General features: G+C 43.7%; 1 protein-coding gene across 1 annotated transcript; it reads left to right on the top strand.

The window, feature by feature from the left end:
* The first annotated feature begins 910 nt into the window (after positions 1 to 910).
* Positions 911 to 21,592, top strand: TEX45 (testis expressed 45). The gene is made up of 8 exons (XM_039338501.1): positions 911 to 1,636; positions 2,382 to 2,485; positions 3,765 to 3,859; positions 6,360 to 6,472; positions 9,821 to 9,933; positions 10,851 to 11,040; positions 17,930 to 18,027; positions 19,574 to 21,592. The coding sequence occupies exons 1-8, from the start codon at positions 1,102 to 1,104 to the stop codon at positions 19,754 to 19,756; spliced, it is 1,431 nt and encodes a 476-aa protein (XP_039194435.1). The 5' UTR covers positions 911 to 1,101; the 3' UTR covers positions 19,757 to 21,592.
* Positions 21,593 to 21,738: the final 146 nt, after the last annotated feature.

A 21,738-nucleotide genomic window follows, 5' to 3' on the forward strand; every position in this document is an offset into this window, starting at 1 on the left:
ACTGAGAAATGACCAGGTAACCAATAAAACATTAATTTTGGCAAAAGTCTACTACCCTTTTCTCTCCCTCCCTCCGTCTCTTTCACACCCACATCCACACACCACCACCATGCTAGACTTTGTGTAGGCCTGTGTTTCTCAACATTGGCAACTTTATAATGTGTGGACTTCAACTCCCAGAATTCCCCAGCCAGTCATGGGAATTCTGGAAGCTGAACTCCAGACATCATAAAGTTGCCACAGTTGAGAAACACTACTGTAGGCAATGGAATGTCCATTTTGACTGAAATATGGGTTACAATATTAGTGACAAGCTGCATTGTGACCCCAACTGTAATCTGTAGCAGATGAAATAGGAGAGCTGATTGCAGCGATAAAATAGGTTTGTTTTCAAAATAGGGTCATAAGAGTTCTTGTCAATTGGCAGCAAAAATCAGAGCGGACGCTGGGTCTCATAAAAAGTCTGGTTACAGGAGAGTGGTACTCCCATCAGGCCTTCCTCTAAGCCAGCAAAAGCTTGGGACTTGCATCATAGGCTCCATCTCTTCTCCAGTGCCACACAAGGTCTTTGTTTGTCTGAATCATGAGTTGTGGTGTTGTTTATTTTATTCTTAGGGGCTTGGCATCCTGGAAAGGAAATGTAACTGAAGGCTGTCCGAGAGAGCCCTCTGGTGACCATTTGACTCTAGAGGGGGTAACCTATCACGAGAAACTTCATTAAGTTGGGATGAACTCTCTCTTCTGTGATGCCATAATTCATAAAGCCGTATTCCATTCTGGAATGTCAGAACTCATCAGAAAACAAAGGCATGTTTGATTGACTCAAACGGCATATGAAAGATTGCAAATATTGAATTTGTGGTTCTTTATTGCCCTTTAAACCGCACACATTTCTGGAAGAAGGCTATTTTTCTTCTATACATCCCCTTTTTGAAGGGATATGTACAGCTTTTACTTACCTAAGCAAAACTCCAGATGTGATAGGCATTCTAGATCTATGCCTCTTTGCCAAATATAGAGATTTTGGGCTTCTAGTTCTATCTTCTCTCCTCTGCACGTGGCTAATCTTCTCCTGGTTGCTACCTAACTGCAGGTTGCACAATGCCCTCCTCTTCCTTTCAAAATATCCAAGCTCCTCTGGCCACCGAATCCTTCCTGAGGGCTTCCCATTTCAAGCTGGGCTTTGACCAGAGGCCTGAGGGTAGCACAGTAGTCTCCCCTTATCGTATAGAGTATCCTCCTAGGTGGGGCTCCTACCAGCGACAACCCATTCTGCCTCCAAAATGCGCTGATGTCCTGAACCAAGAAATGGGCGATTGCTGGGACACTCGCTCAGAATCATACCTGTCATATCCAACCTGGCCTTTGGAGCCAAAACCTGCTATCAATCCACCTACATCCAACTTCCAAATGCATGCAGATCCCCGCCACAGCATCCTCACTTCTATCACCCGAGAAAGCTATTCTTATCCTCCTAGCCTCCCGCACATGACTCCCAACCGTGTAGACAAGTGGGATGACAGTTTTCCCAGTGGGGACAAAGAAAAGGAACCTCTGCCGGAGTCCCTCTACCAGCAGTCCTACCCACCCTACAAAGGGGTGTTACCTGCAGTCAAGGCTCCAAGCCAACACCTGGGTGTGTTTGCCAAACCTATAGCAAGTTCAAAACTTCTAAACAGTGGCTCATAAAGGCAGTTTATGTCCATGAAGACATATCCTAGAATTGTACCTGGACAGTCTTTGGGCATTGCTTTTAATTTTCTAAATAATTAAGAGTATCTCCACATCTCTGCAGTGAGCCTAAACTGAATTTTTTGACCAGGACTATCAGTCAAGTGCCACTGATCATATGCAGAGTGCTTTCAACTTTTGGTGGAAGGTAAAATGGGCAGGCAAAGTTCAACCTCTGAGCTGTAGCATCTCTGTGGAATGCAGGTGATTTCAGGTTCATCGGTTAGCTTCTGCAATTGAAATATTCTCGGCCAAGTTTGGAAGAACATGGTATTGCTGCTGCCCAGCAAAATAAATAATATTAAGCTCAATGGAGCAATGATGTGCAAAAACAGTGCTAGAGTTCAATCTCTGTTAAAACTGGCGGAAGCGTCCCTCTTCCAGACAGCTTGTGAAGCTATTGCTGTTGGGTTGGTTGTACGGTTGCATGGTTGAATGGCTGGATGAATTTTAGCATATGTTAGGTGACTCAACAACATTTGAAGAAGACTTCATTTGCTGAAGTATAATTTATATCTCTCACACACAAACATTCATACATGGATCTGTTGCCTATATCTTTCCGATCTGGCAAAGGGGGAGTGGAATAAAGCCTGGTTAGATAGCTATTCTGTTTGATTCACCATGATGGATTTTCTGATCTTTGGCAGGAGGTGATTTTGCCCTGAGAGGTGATGGCCATAACTATTTCAACACTTCTTACCAATCACAGTTCACAGGTGAATGGGCACCTCCAGTCAAGAGCTGCAATGAAGTAAGTGTGTCTCAGGTCACTTGGCCTCTGAGCTGTGTTTCCTAGCTACCAATTTAGGCTTAGCTAAGAGAGGGGATGTACAAAGTATTCATTCTCACATCAGAAGGAGGAAGAAAATATAGTTAATTAGACAAATCTGCTCTATGAATAATCAAACAGGGAACCCAGACAACAAAAATATGAGGCAAAGATAGTTTCATTATGTAGTAGAGGGGAAAGGATTAACAGATCCTGAGAAATATAAATAAACAAGCTGGCCTGTACAAACCAGAATTGGATGAGATTGCATTTTTAATATCAAAAAATTAATGACAATTTTTTTCACCTAAGTTCTGGTAGGAAATCAACAAGAGCTAACAATGTTCTGGATTAACTTCCTAAGCAAAGATGGAGGAAATTTTTGGATCCCACAACTAGATCTTTACAGAACCTCATAGAACCCAGAATTAATTTAAGAAAGATGGAGAAATGCCCAGATCTCAATGACAGATGAGAAATGACTGCGACACTCTGTTATCAGGAAAGGTTAAAACTTAGAGGGCTTTTTAACTTAGAAATGATGGGGACAGGATAGAGAGCTGGAAAAGCATGCATGGGCACACATTGTGGATAAGGGCATGGTTTTCTCCCTTTCTCACTACATTGAGTTACTTGGGTAGTGAGGTAGGTGGCATACAAATTTAATAATAAATAAATGAATAACAACTTCTGCAGCAAAAAGCACTTGATTACTCAGCATAAATTAAAGTTTGGAATTTATTGCGATCAATCGCTACCACTGTTTTAAGAAGGAACATATATACATTCATAAAAAAAACCAAGACTATCACTGACTCCTGGTCATAACAGTTATATTTGTCAGTTGAGGAGATGCATTGAAAACCTCCACAGCTGGTATACAAAATTCAAGATGCTGTTATTGATAGGTAGACCATTTCTACCCATGGAGATATGAGTCAGCTAACATGGCTAATAGCTACTGGCAGATTCAGCCCAACATAAAGAAAACCTTGGTGACTATCTAGTGGGCCATCTAATTGGGCCCTGGTGGACCATCTAATTGAGCATTCCTCTTCTGACAGTGACTAACTGAATATTTTTAGGGAAACATGGTGTAGACTGTTTCTGAGATGAGAAATGCCACCCACATTACAGCCATTGGTGGGATTCATTCCACACAATTGTGCCTACCATTTTAAAAGCAATTTCCCCTAATGGCACCACAATAGAAGATGGAAAGACATTACTTGCAGTCACCTCACGCATTTTCCTATTGCAGAATATGGTATCAATAGTCTTTGGTGACCCTCGGTACCGCCAGGCAGTGAGTGAGCAGAAGCGTGCATACACGGTCCAGGAACCCGAAGGCCAACGGTACGCAATGTAGCACTTGCCTCAGAAAGGGATGGCTGGGTTGGATAAGACTATAGTCTCTTGTGTGTCATGCTAATATAATGCATCTCAAACCTCCTAGAGCAGTGATGGCAAACCTTTAGAGACCGAGTGCCCAAACTGCAACCCAAAACCCACTTATGTATCGCCGGATGCCGGGTGGGTGTGGCCCATTGGGTGGGTGTGACTGCAGTGGTAACAGCAAACTGGATGGGACTAAAAAGTTCAATCAATCAGTTCCAACTTTGCAAGATCTTTTTTTTTCCCGCAAGAAGTTGAAATTGACTGATTGATTGAACCTTTTTTTTTTTGTGTACACGGTGGTGGAGGCCTAAAGTGAAAAGGTTTTATAAAACCCAGTTGAATGCCTAGGACTGGGGCGACAGCACGCGTGCCCACAGAGAGGGCTCTGCGTGCCGCCTCTAGCACCCGTGCCATAGGTTCGCCACCACTGTCCTAGAGTTACAAACTCCTTTCCACATTGAGCAATCTTCTAAGGAACGTACCTGGATGTCCTTTGGTTATCCTCATGTTTTTGTTTCAATCGCTTAAAATGTTTACACGTAATCCTCAACTTTCAGCTACAATTGAGCCCGACATTTCTGTTGCTAAGCGAAACAGATGTTAAATGAATTTTGCCCCATTTTTTGAATTTTTGCCACATTTGTTAAGGGAAACACTGCGATTGTTAAGTTAGTAACACCTTTGTTAAGTGACTCTGGCTTCCCCATTGACTTTGCTTGTTGGATGGTCACAAAAGGTGATCATGTGATCCCGGGACACTGCAACCATCATAAATGTGACTCAGTTGCCAAGCGTCTGAAATTTGATCAGGTGACCGTGGGGATGCTGCAACGGTCATAAGCCTGAAAAATGATCATAAGTCACTTTTTTCAGTGCCGTTGTAACTTTGAACAATCACTAAACAAACTGCTGTAAGTCAAGAACTACCTGTATAGTTTATCTTTCTAATACTAACTTCCAAGATGCCATGCAACAAGGTTTATCATGTGACACTCAAGGGTATTATGGCCCTTGCAGTGTTGCTACTTGTCATCTCTGACTTTTAAAAAGTTCATTTTAAACATTAGAAAGTAAAATTATTTTTGACTCAAGCTTGACTACTGGGGACTTACATGGAGGTAATGAAACAGTTTTCTTAAACGATATGGAAGTGATTTACAGTACCATTGTCTTTTTCGTATGTGTGTATGTGTGTGTGTATGTGTGTAGTGCACAATATCTATATCTAGCCTAAAATCTATCCATTTTATAGCCTTTGGCTTCCCAGATATTTATTGTAGTCTGGTTACTGTAGTCTCCTAGCTTAGCCAAGGTCAGCTAGGTGGTGCCATCTACTGGTAATTAAATCATCATTGTCACAACATCATCATCATCATCTCTGTTTTTATAGGGCCTAGCATTTCCTGAGATTTGGCCTTTTAAAATTTATACAATTAAAAGACTTTGCTGTAGTTGTTGACTAAGGTTATACCAGCCTTCCCCAATCCTCAAATGGATTGGACTGTATTATGAAAAATTCCCTGCCAGCAAAGTTAACTGGAAGTGTTGTTCTTAATTAGTTAAAGCCTGTTTTATATTGAAACAGGGTTAAGGATTTAACAAAGTCTGGTTTTCCAATTGGTTCCTTTTGCAAACTAATGTATAGAATATATTTGGAGAATGCTATTGAAGTTACAGGGGAGCTAATTTGTACTGTATGTGTACATTTTGTCACTGTATTGTTAGGCTAAATTGAGGGGGAACAATGTTGTGTAGAGAGATTCATCCCTTATTCTAGTATTTCTCAACCTTGGCAACTTTAAGATGTGGGGACTTCAGATCTCAGAATTCCCCAGCCAACGGTAACATCTTAAAGTTGCCAAGGTGGAGAAATGCTGCCCTGTTCAAGGCTTAAGAGCCATTTGCAACACTCCAGCTTTGCGTAAAGTTTGTCTATCTCAGTGATGGCGAACCTTTTAGAGACTGAGTGCCCAACTGCAACCCAAAACCCACTTATGTGTCATCAGGTGCCGGGTGGGTGTGGCCCATTGGGTGGGTGTGGCTGCGGTGATAACAGCAGACTGGGTGGGACTAAAAAATTCAATCAATCAATACCAACTTTGCGAAATCTTTTTTTTCCCTGCGAGAAGTTGAAACTGATTGATTGATTGAACCTTTTTTTTTTCTGCACACGGCGGCGGGGCCCTAAAGCGAAAAGGTTTTATAAAACCCAGCTGAAGGCCTAGGCCTGAGGCGACGGCATGCATGCCCACCGGGAGGACTCTGTGCGCCACCTGTGGCACGCGTGCCATAGGTTCGCCACCATAGGTCTATCTTGTGATTTGATGACTGCATTGGTTCTTAGGCTTTCAATTTGTGTGCACTATCTTGATTTTTTTTTTATTTGCAGCCTTAGAAATCTAATAAGGTATTAAGTTCCTTATTTTTAATGACTAGTAATTCAAGTTTTCTCCAACAGCTATGACCCACATATTGCCTCAGCGATGGTGCACCATTCAAACATTCAGCCTGGAGATGGGCAGCACAGGTTTTCTACTATCATGTCTGAATCATACTTATGGAAGCAACCTGGTATGGTGAGAGGGAGGGAACCCAGATTACCCTGACTCAGGCAGTGTCTTCAGCTCTGTTAAATATGCAATTTGGTTAAGCCCGCACAATGTATATATTAGACCCCCTGTGATAAGTGAAATATAGGTAATCCTCGACTTATGACCAACACTGACCCCAAAATTTCTATTGCTAAGTAACAGACAGTTGTTCAGTGAGCCTTTCTTGCCACAGTTGTTAAGTGAATCATTGCAGTTGTTAAGTTAGTAACAGTTTTTAAATGAATCTGACTTTATTTTGCTTGTCAGAAGGTCGCAAATGGTGATCATGTGACCACAGAACACTGCAATTGTCATAAATATGAGTTTTCAAGTGTCCAAATTATGATCATGTGACCCTAGAGATGTTGCAATGGTCGTAAGTGTGAAAATGTTCATAACTAGTCACTTTTTTCCAGTGCTGTTATGACTTTGAACAGTCACTAAACAAGCTGTTTTGAGTCGAGAACTACCTGTAATACTGAATAGCACAATGTACCATTACACACACACACACAAACACACACACAAAGTATGTATGTGTATGTGCATACTTGTGGGTAGGTGGATGGATGACATAGAATTTGAATGCAGAGCACGGTCTTCGCCCAGCTGTTAATGAACGCTAAAAGGATGTTTGTGATATTTGAAGGAAAAGGTTAATTACTTGCAACTGAAATTGTACATAAAACATTCTCTGCATTTGATGAAAGCTTGTGCTTTTTAATAAAGCTTGTAGAAGTTGTCCTTGACTTATGATCACAATTGGGACCAGAATTTCCGTTGCTAAGTGAGGCAGTTGTGAACAATACCCAATGTTATTACCTTTTTCCTGTGGTCGGTCAGTGAATCATGAAGTTGTTGCATGAATCCAGCTTTCCCCCACTGACTTTTTTATCAGAAACTACCTGGGAAGGTCACAAATAATGATCACGTGACCCTAGGATGCTGCAACCGTCATAACTACAAGCTGGTTGCCAAGTGCCTGAATTTGATCACATGAGGAATGCTGTGATGGTCGTAAGTGTGATGACCAGTCCTAACTTTTTTCAGCACCATCATTAACTTTGGTTGCTAAATGAATGGTTGTAAGTTTAAAAAAAATTGCTACTAGATTCTTATAGATTCCTTAATACATACGTAAGGATAGAAATATCTTAAAGGGCATCTTGAAAAGAAGGAAGAACAAGAGAGAAAGGAAGACAGAAAGTTCCTTTTTCTTCTTAAACACGGAGACTCATTTCACTAAAATGAGATCAGGGACAACATGGGAACTTTCCCCAAATCTCTCTGTCATCATTTGTGCCAGTCGTCAAAATAGACTCATAAGGTCAAAGAGTTGATTCCATAAAGGAGAATATATGTAGCTCAGGGTTGGAATGAGAGGTCCTTGATACTCTCTGAGCTTGGCTGTTTTCTTGTAGATGTTTCATTACCTAAACTAGATAACATTATCAGTGCAAGTTACTAGCACTGTTGATGTTACCGAGTTTAGGTAATGAAACATTTACAGTGGTACCTCGGTACTCATCATTAATTGCTTCCGAGAGGGCTGATGAGTACCAAAAATGATGAATACCAAACAAATTTTTCTCATAAGGAATAATGTAGTGAGACACAAGGCAGCTAACACTGACAAGTCCTAGCTTGTGTGTTGAGTGCCAAACAAATAATGAATCCTGGGACAAAACTGTTGCATCAACATGCATTGAATACAAACTTCGATGAGTTTCAAAGCAGTTGAGTACCAAGGTACCACTATAAGAGAAAACAACCAAGCTCAGCGAGCACCAAGGACCCTCAATGGATTCCATTTTCAACAGCTTATTTTTTTTCAACGTGCAAAAGATGGCCTTTAGGGCAAAAAAGAGGAATTCACTCTCTCCATGCTCAGAGATATTCTTAATTCAAAAGTTCTAGAGAATGGGGAACTTCTAGCCCATAATTTGAATCCAGCCTTGGAGACCTCCTCCTCCTCTTCCTTTGCTCTTCGGAGGCCTTGACAAATCCCACCCTTTGTACCTGAGCGATTGTACCTGAACCCAAGCGCTCAGAGGAGGGTGCTTCTGTAGGAAGAAAGGAGCTGTCCCCTAAAAGACATAAGAGTATTTCTGTTCCACTGCTCATTATTTCCATGGCTCCCTGTGCATTAGAAATGGACTGCCTGGTCAATTTTTCTGTTTCCCCCTGTGTCTGTGTATTACTTTGTTGTTGTTGTTTTAATCGGGTATGCCTAGTTTAATAAAGAGAAGGACGAGGGGGTGACATGATAGCAGTGTTCCAATATCTCAGGGGCTGCCACAAAGAAGAGGGAGTCAAGCTATTCTCTAAGGTGCAGGACAAGAAGCAACGGGTGGAAACTAACCAAAGAGAGAAGCAACCTAGAACTAAGGAGAAACTTCCTAACAGTTAGAACAATTAACCAGTGGAACAACCTGCCTCCAGAAGCAGTGGGTGCTCCAACACTAGAAGTTTTTAAGAAGAGACTGGACAGCCATTTATCTGAAATGGTATAAGGGGTTGGACTAAAAGACCTCCAAGGTCCCTTCCAACTTTATTATTATAATTAATCTGGATACCCAGAGGAAATAGGCAAGAGATGGTTGTGAAGGAAATACAGATAGTCCTTGACTTATAACCACAATTTGGGACCAGAATTCCCATTGCTAAGTAAGGTGGTTGTTAAGTGAGTCGCACCTGATTTTACAATCTTTTTTGTGCCACAGGTGATGAGGGAATCACTGGTAAGTGAATCATGCGGTCGTTAAGCGAATCCGGCTGCCCCCATTGACTTTGTTTGTTAGAAGCCAAATGGGAAGGTCACAAATGGCAATCATTTCACCCCAAATGGCAAAGGGCAATCACATGCTGCAACCGTGGTACATACATGCTGGTTGCCAAGTGCCTGAATTTGGATCCTGTAACTGTGAGGATGCTGCTCAACAACTGTCTTGATTAGCAATGGACGTTTTGGGCTCTATTGCGGTCGTACATCAAGGACTACCTGTACTACATTTTTCATTCACATAAAAATGTGGGCATGGATGGAGTCAGGGGAGTAAGCAAAACATCAGGATGGTAATCACAATTTGTGATCAAAATCCTGCAAGTAAAGTATCTTTAACTTATCTCTATATACACACCTGAGTAAGGTATGGGATGAGTGCATCTGAATGATGTGTGGGGAAGAGGGGAGATGGGGAGCAACAGAATTTGGATCCTGCTCACCATTTACCTTCTTTACTCCTGTTCTCAGGCACTAAAAACCCCAGGACTGAATCAGAGTTCTGATTAAGTCTCCATCTATTCTCTGTCTTTGTGGTTTTTCTAGACCCTCCATCCTATTCAGACTACAAAAAAAACGAATCGTCTGTTCTCCTAGGGGATCACAATGAGAGGAGAAAATGCACCGGTATGACCAACAACCAATTTTACTACAAAGAGGTAATACCCATCTCTTCTTCCCATTGTTAAGAATTTAACTCTCTAGCTGTGGACTTCAACTCCCAGAATTCCTCAGCCAGCCATGATGATGTATAGACTTCAACTCCCAGAATTCCCCAGCCAGCCATGCTGACTGAGGAATTCTAGGAATTGAAGTCCACACATCTTCAAATTGCCAAGGTTAAAAAACACTGCTCTAGCTATTTCCTATTTTTATTTTATAATTTTATAATTTTATATTTTAGTTTATAAGTTTATATTTCTAGGCTATTTCCTACCCTCAGCTGCTGTCAAGGAAAAGAGATGTATAACAGTTAAGAGCCTAAAGAAAGTCATCAGGGTCAGATTTTAAAGCCATCTAAACAGTAAATCATATAGCAGTGATGGCGAACCTTTTAGAGACCGAGTGCCCAAACTGCAACCCAAAACCCACTTATGCATCGTCGGGTGCCTGGTGGGTGTGGCCCATGGGGTGGGCGTGGCTGCGATGGTAACAGTAGACTGGGTGGGACTAAAAAGTTCAATCAATCAATTCCAACTTTACAAGATCTTTTTTTTTCCCCTGCGAGAAGTTGAAATTGACTGATTGATTGAACCTTTTTTTTTTTGTACACGGCGGCGGAGGCCTAAAGCGAAAAGGTTTTATAAAACCCAGTTGAAGGCCTAGGACTGGGGCGATGGCGCACGTGCCCACAGAGAGGGCTCTGAGTGCCGCCTCTGGCACCCGTGCCATAGGTTCGCCACCACTGTCATATAGCAATGAATTTCACATTTTTACTATAATATGTGCAATGCTAAAAAAATGAAGAGAAGAAAATAGTTTTCTTAATTTGCTTTTAAATTCAGGATTATTAAATGAAACTGAATGGGGAGAGATTTAAGACACATAAAAAGATTCATGTCTTCTCTCTACTCAGCGAAACGCTAAGGACTTTGTGACCCAGCCACTGATTCCGCCACTAACAAAGCTATGCTTGGGCGATAAACAGTTGTTGCCATTGTTTCAAACTACTCATCATTCTGACTATCAGCCACCTCCTGAAACACACAAATTGGGTTCCAAAAACAAGACTTCAACTGATAGCTACATTTTCTTCAACTATGAAGGTACAATCCTATTTTTTTTTTCAGGTGGGATCATGAGCTAAGTCTCACAAGGTTCTCATTCACACACTGGTTGTCCTTGACTTACAGCCATTTGTTTAGAAGTTACAACAGCAAAAAAAGGTGACATAATCGTTTTTCACAATTACAACTGTTGCAGCATCCCCATGGTCATCTGATCAGAACTGGCAACTGGTTCATATTTATGGCGGTTGCAGTGTCCCAGGGTCATATGATAACCTCTTGCAACCTTCTGGCAAGCAAAGTCAATGGGGAAGCCAGATTCACTTAGTAATTGTATCACTAATGTTGAGTCCTTCGCGGAAATGTAAGACACGAGAAGCAGTTGTAGTTCTCAGTTTTCTTTATTCTGCGTTCAGCTTACAAGTAGATGGCTTCAGCAGCTCCCAAAACCTCTCAGCTTCTTATATAGACATTTCCCGGGTCAATGCGATACTTTTCCCACGCCAGCACCCGCGCATGCGCACGGCGCTGGCGACAGCCTGTCTGGTCCCGGGCAGCTTTGCACCTGCCCGGGACCGCCTGCAAACACCCCGAGCCGTTTGCAAGGCTCGGGACATAACACCCCTTTCCCCCGGGCTAAAACTACTACCAACATATAATCATTATTTTATACAGTGTTCTGCTTCTCAGTGCTCCTACCGTTACCTGGCTTTTGTTTAGCCAGCAATGTTATGTAATCCTCTAAGTATTTAGGAGACTTCCTTGCTCTCTGTGACCTTCTCAGCTCTGGGTTTCTGACAGGTGTTCCCTGACTGAGGGGTGACAAGAGCCTGTTCCCCTTATCATGCCTTGGTGCCTTCCAAGGACTTTGCCCCAATGCCTGGCCTGCTTGCTCGCCCACCGGGCTCGTCAGGCCAGGGCTTCTGTCACTTTGTGACCTGGTTGACCTGCCTAGCTGTAGGCCCTCGGGCCCCTTGAAGTGATAGCCACTGCTGGGCGTCTCTATAGAACCTCCTAGGTCCGTCCAAGACCTGTCAGGAGGCTGTCCAATCCCTAAGCCCTGTTCTGTGTCCGGGCTCGTGTGGGTCTCTGTACCTTCCCAAAACTCAGTTTCTCCCTGATTTGGGCTAGAGGTGTTGCGGTCGGGACTTGGTTCCTCGACCACCTCCCTGTAAGTTTGACCCCCTGTAGGATTAGGGGTAAGGTCAGGCCAACTCTGGGGATTGTGTGCCAGCTCTCATTCGGGGAATGATTTGTTGGGATGCTCCCGGGTATCCTCCGTGACTGGAGTGTTGTGTGATGTGTGTGGAAAGTGAGTATGCCCCCGGGGTGACTCCCTGGCTGGAGTAGGCGTGAGTGCCTGTTGTGTGGGTAAGCTCCATGAATTCCTTTTCGGAGCACTTGCGGAAGCTTGAAATGGGCCGTCAGTGGCTCCATCAGTGGAGATGGGCAGCAACTCGTGCCCTTCCCTTTGCTCCAAAGGGTCCCCCTCCCCCCCTGGAAAAGACCCAGGAGTCTCATCTGAAAGGTCCCGCCTAGGGCGAAGTTGGTCGATGTGCCGACGCAGGACACGACCGTTGTCCAGGGCTACCTCGTAGGAGAGAGGACCTGTGACCTTGGAAATAGAAGCGGGACCCATGTATGACCAGGCCCGTAATTGCGAGCCCAAACCGGGGCACCCACAAGTAGTTGTCTAGGTGCCCTAGGATGTGAGGTAGATGAAGGCAGTCTGTCCGGATGCAACCGGTCAAGTTTAGTAGTAAGTTGACGCCCCCAACGAAGTTCAGCTGGGCTTCTCCCTGTAGAAGTAGACGGTGTGGTGCGATAAGAAAGGAGAAAGTCAGCCAACCTGTGATGCCAGTCCCCGTAGGTGAGTCTTTTCAATGCGTCCTTCGTGATGCGCACCATACGTTCAGCCATACCGTTGGTGGACGGGTGGAAGGGTGCAGACGTGGCATGACGAATCATGTTAGCCTGTAAGAAAGCTTGGAATTCGGAGGAAGTGAATTGAGGGCCGTTGTCAGACACAATGACATCTGGAAGCCCGTGTGCAGCAAAAATCCCCCTCAGTACCTGAATAGTCTTTGCAGTGGTGGTGGATGAGACAGGTACAACCTCAAGCCATTTTGAATGGCTGTCAACAAGGACCAAGAAGAACTGGCCCTGAAAGGGCCCAGCGTAGTCAATGTGCACCCTAGACCATGGGGACTGCGTTTCCTCCCATCTATGCACGGGAGCTTGTGGCATCTCTGGGCGAGATCGTTGGCACAGGTGGCATGCATGCACCTTAGCCTCAATATCTTTATCTAAACCAGGCCACCACAAGTGGCTGCGCGCAAGAGCCTTCATACGAACAATGCCAGGATGACCCTCGTGGAGGGATTCTAAGACCCTAGTCCTCATTGAGGTGGGAATGACAACTCTGTTTCCCCAAAGCAGACAACCCTGAGAAAGGGACAGCTCGTTCCTTTTGGACCAGAAACTCTGAAACTCAGGACTAGGGCAGTGCTCAGGCCAACCAGACAAAACCCAGGAACGGACACGTGAAAGTGTGTGATCTGTACCTGTTTCAGCGGCAACATCCCTGGCACTAAGAGGGAGCTCGGGCAAGGCTTGGATTGATAGAATGTTGACAGCTGGCGCAGGGTCAGCTTCTACTACTGGCAGAGGCAATCTACTGAGGCCATCAGCATGGCCCATTTCTTTCCCAGGCTTGTGGAGTAAAGAAAAATCATATGCAGACAAAAAAATAGACCACCTAAGCATTCTGGGGGAAATGATCTGGGGAGTCTGCTTACGTGTGGTAAACAGTCCCAGCAGAGGCTTATGGTCAGTGAAGACCGTGAAATGCCTGCCATATAGAAAATCATGGAATTTTTTAATTCCAGCAACAACAGCCAGAGCCTCCCTGTCTATCTGAGCGTAGTTGCGTTCAGCAGAAGACAATGTTCTGGAGTAATATGCAACAGGAACCTGAGTTCCATCAGACCTGAGGTGACTCAGGACAGCTCCTACCCCGTAAGGGGACGCATCACAAGCGATGCACACAGGAAGGGACTCGTTGAAATGTGCAAGTACACTGTTAGAAGTGAGCAAGGCCTTGACTTTGTTAAAACAAGCCTCATGTGTTTGTGACCAGTGCCACACTGCTTGCTTGTCTAGTAGCCTGTGAAGAGGCTCAGCCACACTGGCTTTATGTGGAAGGAAGGAATTGTAGAAATTCAGGAGGCCCAGGAAGGCCTGAAGTTCGGCCTTAGACTTTGGCCTAGGTGCTTCTAAAATAGCAGTTAGTTTGGATTCAGCAGGGTGAATTCCAGCAGCGTCAATTTTGAACCCCAGAAATTCAGTAGAAGGCACCCCAATCTTGCATTTGTCTTTTTTGAGCTTGAGGCCTGTTTTCCTGAATCTTAACAGAACAGCCCTTAGCCTTTCAGCTAGAATGTGTGTGGAGTCTCCTGCAATTAAGACATCATCAAAGTAGGGGCAAACCCCCGGTATGCCCCGTAGTGTGTTTTCCATTACGCTTTGGAAAATCCCAGGAGCGACATTCACTCCAAACTGTAGCCTTTTTACCTTAAAGGCTACCCTGTGGGTCACAATAGTCTGAGCTATAGCAGCAGCATCATCAACAGGCAGCTGTTGATACGCTTGAGCTAGGTCAAGCTTTGCAAAAACGCGCCCCCCCTTGAGGGAGGCCAGAATATGACTGACCACAGGAACAGGATAGGCATGTTGCTGCAATGCCTTATTAAGAGTGCATTTGTAATCAGCACAAATACGAATGTCCCCATTTGCCTTTAGAGGCGTGACAATGGGGGTCTCCCAAGGACTGGAATCAACAGGTTCTAGAATTCCCTGTTGGATCAGTTTGTCTAACTCAGTGTCAATTTTACTCTTTAAAGCAAAAGGGACCCTTCTTGCTTTAATTCTAATGGGAGTGACAGTGGGGTCTAGCTTTAAGGACACAGGGGGTCCTTTGAATGTGCCCAGCTGGGGGCTGAAAACATCTGCAAATTCTTTGCAGACTTCCTGTAGGTCGAGTGTTTGTAAGCTGTTGAGTCCTGTGACGTGTATCCCCAGGGCCTCAAACCAATCGAGTCCTATGAGACTCGTTCGTTCACCCCCTACTACTAATAAGTCTAGTGGACCTTCAAAATTCTTGTATTGCACGTTAAGGGTGGCCTCCCCCTTAACACACACTCTTGAATTTTGAAAATCTGTTAACACAATGTCAGAAGGCCTTAACTTGGCCTGAGTTCCACTTCCGGAACAAATCTTCCTAAATGTATGCAAGGAGATGATTGAAAGGGCAGACCCTGTGTCTAGTTCCATAGTTAATGGAACCCCTTGTAGCTTCACCTTGAGTGACAGCTTTTTCTTAATGGGCTTGTGTGTGCCTGTCCTAAGGATGCTTCTTCGCGAAGCGCAAAACCCTACCCTATTCTGGCTGGGGACCCTGGTACCTTTCAGGCGCAGTTCTTCCTGAGGTTGTACCTTTCGTCGGCCCAGACACACAGCTGCAATGTGTCCTTGTTTGCCGCATGCCTGGCAGGTAGCGGAGCGGAACTTGCAGTCGGTTCTCCTGTGGCGACCTCCACAGCCGATGCACTTGAGTGGAGCTGAAGAGCTTCCCTTCTGATTTCCTTCCTTCGTGGGGTAGAGACGGTCGACTTCCTCGTCCGGATCCTCCTCGGAGTTCCCCTGGACGTCTTCCTGGTGCACGGATGCAACCTCTGGATTGTTTCTGATCGGCCGCATGTTCTTGACGGCGCCGCCTGCTGCTTCTTCTGCGGTGACTTCTCTTAAGGCATCTTGGAAGGACAATTCTTCTTTAGCGAAAAGTCTCTGTTGTAGATCTCGATGCCTTAACCCGCACACGAATCGGTCCCTCAGTCGTTCTTCGAGGTCCTTGAACTCGCAGTGCTTGGCGGCTTTCCTTAATGCGGCGATGTATTCTTTGGCCGACTCACCGGATCGTTGATCCCTCTGCTCGAAGGTGTGGCGCCATGCGATGACGGACATCTTGGGCTGGAAGTGCTCCTTCAGTAGCTTCTTCAGATCTGCGTAGCTGACAGACTCTACTGGAACAGGTGCTGCAAGGTTTTCTGCGATTTCGAAGGCGTCTTGACCACAAACACAAAGCAGGGTGGCAGCCTTCAAGCTCTCTTCCCTCACTTGGTTTGCCTTGAAGTAGTTCTCCACCCTGGCTACGTAGGACTCCCACCGCTCTGGATGTGAGACGTCGAACTCCGAAAGCCTTCCAACCTTTGCCATCTTCAGGAGACGGGTCTATCAGCCAGCCTACCCCCGAATGCGCACTGGATTGGCGAGTAGCTGCCGAGTCGACACCGTTCCGCCGCTCAGGACTCACTTGGGTAAGCTTACACTTCTTCCTTTCCAGGCGATGTAAGGCATCCCATCCTCGTCGCCAGTGTTGAGTCCTTCGCGGAAATGTAAGACACGAGAAGCAGTTGTAGTTCTCAGTTTTCTTTATTCTGCGTTCAGCTTACAAGTAGATGGCTTCAGCAGCTCCCAAAACCTCTCAGCTTCTTATATAGACATTTCCCGGGTCAATGCGATACTTTTCCCGCGCCAGCACCCGCGCATGCGCACGGCGCTGGCGACAGCCTGTCTGGTCCCGGGCAGCTTTGCACCTGCCTGGGACCGCCTGCAAACGCCCCGAGCCATTTGCAAGGCTCGGGACATAACAACTAACTTAATAACTGCAGTGATCCATTTAAGAATTGTGGCAAGAAAAGTCATAAAATGGGACCAAACTCACTTAATAACTGTCTTGCTTAGCAACAGAAATTTGGGCCTCAGTTGTGGTCATCATTCGAGGGCTCCCTGTATACTTCACAAAGAAATCCCCAGCTGGTGGCCGGCCTTCCCTTTGAAAAAATGAGATGGTTGTGTACACAATTATGAAATGATGAAGTTTCAAAATTATCTTCAGTACTTGAGGGGCTGCCACAGAGAAGAGGGGATTGACTTGTTCTCCAAATGCCAAGTGGGAAGTATGGAAGCTTGTTAAAGAAAGATCCAACTCAGAAATAAGAAGATATTTTCGGACCATGAGAATTAATCAATGGAATAGCTTGACTGGGATGGTATAAGGTCTCCTGCCTTGAACTGGGGGTTGGACTAGAAGACTCCCAAGGTCCCTTCCAGCCCTATGATTCTATGTTCTGGCTGAGGAATTCTGGGAGTTGAAGTCCACAAGTCTTAAAGTTGCCAAGGTTGAGAACCCCTGTTCTAAAGTATCGCCTGTATCATCATATCCACTTTCACCAGCGCTCTGCCCTCCAACATCAGGAGCCCTGCCAAAAGAATGTTTATTAGACAGAACGAAACTATATTGTTCATTCTCACCTCTGAGAAAAGATGCTATTGGAGCTATCATATTGAAATCAACAGATAATAGCAATAACATTTATGTACTGCTTTGCAGTGCTTTACAGCCTCTCTCTAAGCCATATACATAGTCAGCACATTAGAAAAATAACCAGTAGGTGTGCTCACATGCTGCATGGAGTCAGGTCAGTTACAAACCAACAGATTAAATTCAGCTATTTTAACCTATATTTTCTGTGGTTTCTTGTGTTCCTTAGTTGCCTGGGCAATGAACTGTAATTCAGTTTATGTGTGTGAACACAGACAGTTTGTTCTGAGAGGAGATCATTTTCACCCCTTTTTTGTTCCATTCTAGATGTATCTTGGTCTAATTCTCATGTAATCTTTGTGTCTTTTTTGTAGGAGGGAAAGCAATGTTTGACTCTTAAATATTCTGGTTTTTTTTTAAAAAAAGACACTGGGTAGCCACTTGTCTGGAATGGTATAGGGTCTCCTGCTTGAGCCAGGGGTTGGACTAGAAGACCTCCAAGGTCCCTTCCAATTCTGTTATTCTATTATTCTGTTTTTCATTCAGGGCCTGGAGTGCCCATCTTCAGGACCACTACAACTCAGGATATGCTTGTTCCTCACCAAGGGAAGAAGTACCAGCTGACAGAGGAAGAACTGCAAAAGGTTAGGAAGGTTCTTATTGTCTTGAATGCAGTATTTCTCCCACATGCTTTGGCATTGTCAGCAAGGCCATTTCAGATGAAAAAAATGCCCTTTGTCATTGATGCTATACTTCCTCTAAATATTGGTGGTGAAAAAAGATAAAGCTTCCTTCAAATCACACATTATATTTGAAGATTCCACACACACATCAGTGTGGTCTTTTTGGCAATTGTACAGAAGGTTTTTTTTTTAAATTTCCTAGTCTACTCTACTGTTCTGGAATTCTTGTAAGACCTCTATCCAAATACTAACCTAGTTGGATGCTGCCTAGCTTTTTGAAACCAACTAGAGTTGGCTAACTACTCTAGTATCGTAGTATGTGATAGCAACTGGTTCCATCTACACAGAGGTCTCCAAACTCAGCAACTTTAAGATTTGTGGACTTCAACAACCAGAATTCCTCAGCCAGGCATTGAGAAATTCTAGGAGTTGAAGTCCACAAGTATTAAAGATGACAGGTTTGCAGGATAATAGATTTCCTGAAGACCATCTTTGGTAGCATCCTTCTCCCCTCTCCACCTTTTTTCAGCTTGTATCTCAGTCGCCAAATTCAAAACTATCCAACAGTCCCTTCTCTGCCTCCCTTCCCTTCTCTTGCTAGCTCTGTTGGATATTTCAGACAGAGTGATCAGGAGCTCACTTTTAAGCAAGAATTTCCATTGAAGAAATATTAATTGGCTGTTAACCTAGGCCCAAACTACTCAAAGAATGATCTCCTTTCCTATTAGCCAACTTGGTGGGGAGACTATTTTAATTTTCCTCTCCTCTTGTGATCTATTTTGCTACTTGGATGTCTTCTCAGTTCAGGTGGCTGCTCCACTTGCTAAGGTTTTATTTTTTTATTTTATTTAGAACATTTATATGGCCACCCAATCATTCTCATTGACTCTGAGCAATTTACAAAAAAAATGGGATTAGTTGTGCATTCACATTCCGGCCTATTAACAGCAACTCTACTAAGGAGTCAAAATTGGAAGGTTGTGGGGACTGAGCTGTAAAGTACTGTGGTCTGATCTTGTGGAGCTTAGGAAGAAGGCCTTCCCTAGAACTGAGTCTGCCTCTGAAATCCACATGGCCTTAACTCTGTTGGGCATTCAAAAAGCTGTGAAAACTTTTTTCTTTCAGCAGGCCCTGGGGTAGGCTATGGTGAGTCAACTTCTTAATTTATTTTGATGGTTTAATCCTTTTGAGTTGGATATCCTCCCCTGTGAATGGTAAAGTTATCTTTACTGTTTTATTGTTTTAATCCCAAAATGTAAACTGCCTAACATCGGTTTGAAGCGGTACAGACATAAATAACCAGGTATATTTGCACCTCTTTTCAGCATTATTGTTTTGTTCATAATTATTGTACTAATTTTCCACAGGATCTTACAATTTATAAGTTGTCCTGGCCATCCTGTATGCTGCAAATATCACGAGGGCAGGATTTGAATAACAAATGACAATAAAACCACTTAGCACATTGTAAAAGGTTTATTCTTTGCCCTTCTTTCTACCTTTCCAGATTAAATATTCCCATTGGGTCCAGCCATGGAAGGGTAAACGTTGGTTCAGCACCGAACACAAAGATGCCTACACAGACAAGTATAGTGGACCAATCTCATTCGCGATGACAGACTTCCAAGGCAGCAGTGTTCCCCTTGGCACAATGGTTAAGTATCAACCCAGGAAGAAGTTTGGTTCTTGAAAAATGCATTTTTAATTGAGATGTTTGAATGAATAAATCAAATGCCTTTTGGCTGGCTGCTGAAAAATATCCATGTGGTGTTGTGGAGGCCTTCAAGGTCTTCCCTTTTTCAGTCCCATCAATCCTCACAATCTTGGCTTCATGGCAGAATTAGTTTCACAGACTGGAGATGTCCTAATGTATGTGATCCTCACCCAACTTTAGGTCATTTCTAGCTCCCTCCTTTCTGACAATGATCTAATCTAGTACAGGGTTTCTCAACCTCACTTTAAGATCGGTGGACTTCAACTCCCACTCTGGCTAGGGAATTCTGGGAGTTGAAGTCCACCCCTCTTAAAGTGGCCAACTTGAGAAACAGTGGTTAGACCACAGCAGAAACTTCTGTGATCTGAAGAAAACATTGTAGGCATACTTACTCATGAGGACTTTTATTTAAAAAAAAGTTTTAATCTCTTCAGAATTTCTGAAAGTTTATTTTATTTTATTATTTTAGTTCTAATGTGTGATTATATAATCTCCCAATGCTTGGGGAGGAAAGCCTGATCTTCAAAGCATTAGAACATAGAATAACATAGTTGGAAAGGATCTTGGAGGTCTTCTTGTTTGATCCCCTGCTCAAGCAGGAGACCCTATACCATTTCAGACAAATGGCTGCCCAATCTCTTCTTTAAAATCTCCAGTGATGGAACACCCACAACTTCTGAAGGCAAGCTGTTTTGCTGGTTAGTTGGAGACCAACTGCACTTCCAAGGAAAGAGTGATCTGTAGAGCAGGGACTGCCACAGAAAAGGCCCACTTCCTAACTCCCATCAGATGACAATATTTGTAGGAAGGGACCATGCCCAGCTTATCTGACTTAGTAGGACAGGTAGATGACCTTAGAAAAAGGCGGTCCCAGAGATAGCCAGTTGGCAACTCTTCATCAATACCATAGATTTTTCCCTGAATGTACCAAAATTATTTTCAAAAAGGCAACTGGGCTTTCTAGGTTTTTCTTAAAGATGTTTTCAGTTCTCATCCAAGAAGCCTTGTTGAACTCCTGAACTGTGAAGTGAAATATCTTCAAGAAAAATCAAGAAAGTCCAGTTGTCTTTTTGAAAGCACCTTTGGGACAACCATGACCGGGATGACTGAGAACCTCCATAGACATTCTTTCCCTGGATATTGTGCACATTGTCCCAACACCGTAGAAAAGGGCCATATGAATATCCCTTAGGTGCAAAATTGGGGCCAGAGTAGCATTTTGTCTTATTTCAGCAATCAGAACAATAATATGATTGTTTTTCTTGACTATTTCCCTTAATATTAATACCATATGATCTGCTGAACAAGTAAGTAACAAGTATTGTTTCATAATTTCTCACTTTTTTAATTCAATAGAAAAATGCAATTTCAGAGGTTGCATGCTTTGCATTATTTTATGTCATAGTTGAGTAACTACATTCTTTTTCTCATAAACAATCCCAGTATGATGCATATGTCTCAAATTACTGGGAATACAGAATAACAGAATTGGAAGGGACTTAAGAGATTTTCTAGTCCAACATCTGCTCAACAACCCTCTCGACTTTGCTACCAAATGCTCCAAATGTGATCCAGTCCCATTTATCTAGCAATCTATTTAATTTTGTATTGTCTACTTGTACTGCATAAGTTCTCCAGAAGGATTCTGCTAGTACCTTTTCTCAGTAACAAAGTTCATTCAGAGGTTTCATGAGCTATTAAAATGATCAAAGGCCTGGAGACTAAAACATATGAAGAATGGCTGCAGGACTTGGGTTTGGCTAGTCTAAAGAAAAGAAGAAATAGGGGAGACATGATAGAGATATTCCGGTATTTGAGGGGCTGCCACAAGGGAAAAGGGATCACGTTATTCACCAGAGCAGCAGAGGGAAGGACCAGAAACAATGGTTGGAAACTGACCAAAGAGAGAAGCAACCTGGAATTAAGGAGAAACTTCCTAACAGTGAGGACAATGAACC

This window comes from Crotalus tigris, unplaced genomic scaffold, assembly GCF_016545835.1.
Source record: "Crotalus tigris isolate CLP2741 ecotype Arizona unplaced genomic scaffold, ASM1654583v1 scf7180000017701.1507938, whole genome shotgun sequence".
NCBI lineage: Eukaryota > Metazoa > Chordata > Lepidosauria > Squamata > Viperidae > Crotalus > Crotalus tigris.

Bases quoted from the DNA above. Each gene is read 5' to 3' on its own strand.
- TEX45 (XM_039338501.1), top strand. From the start codon at position 1,102: ATGCCCTCCTCTTCCTTTCAAAATATCCAAGCTCCTCTGGCCACCGAA. The intron at 1,637-2,381 runs GTGTGTTTGCCA...GATCTTTGGCAG, and splicing joins GGCTCCAAGCCAACACCTGG to GAGGTGATTTTGCCCTGAGA. The intron at 9,934-10,850 runs GTAATACCCATC...CTCTCTACTCAG, and splicing joins ACCAATTTTACTACAAAGAG to CGAAACGCTAAGGACTTTGT.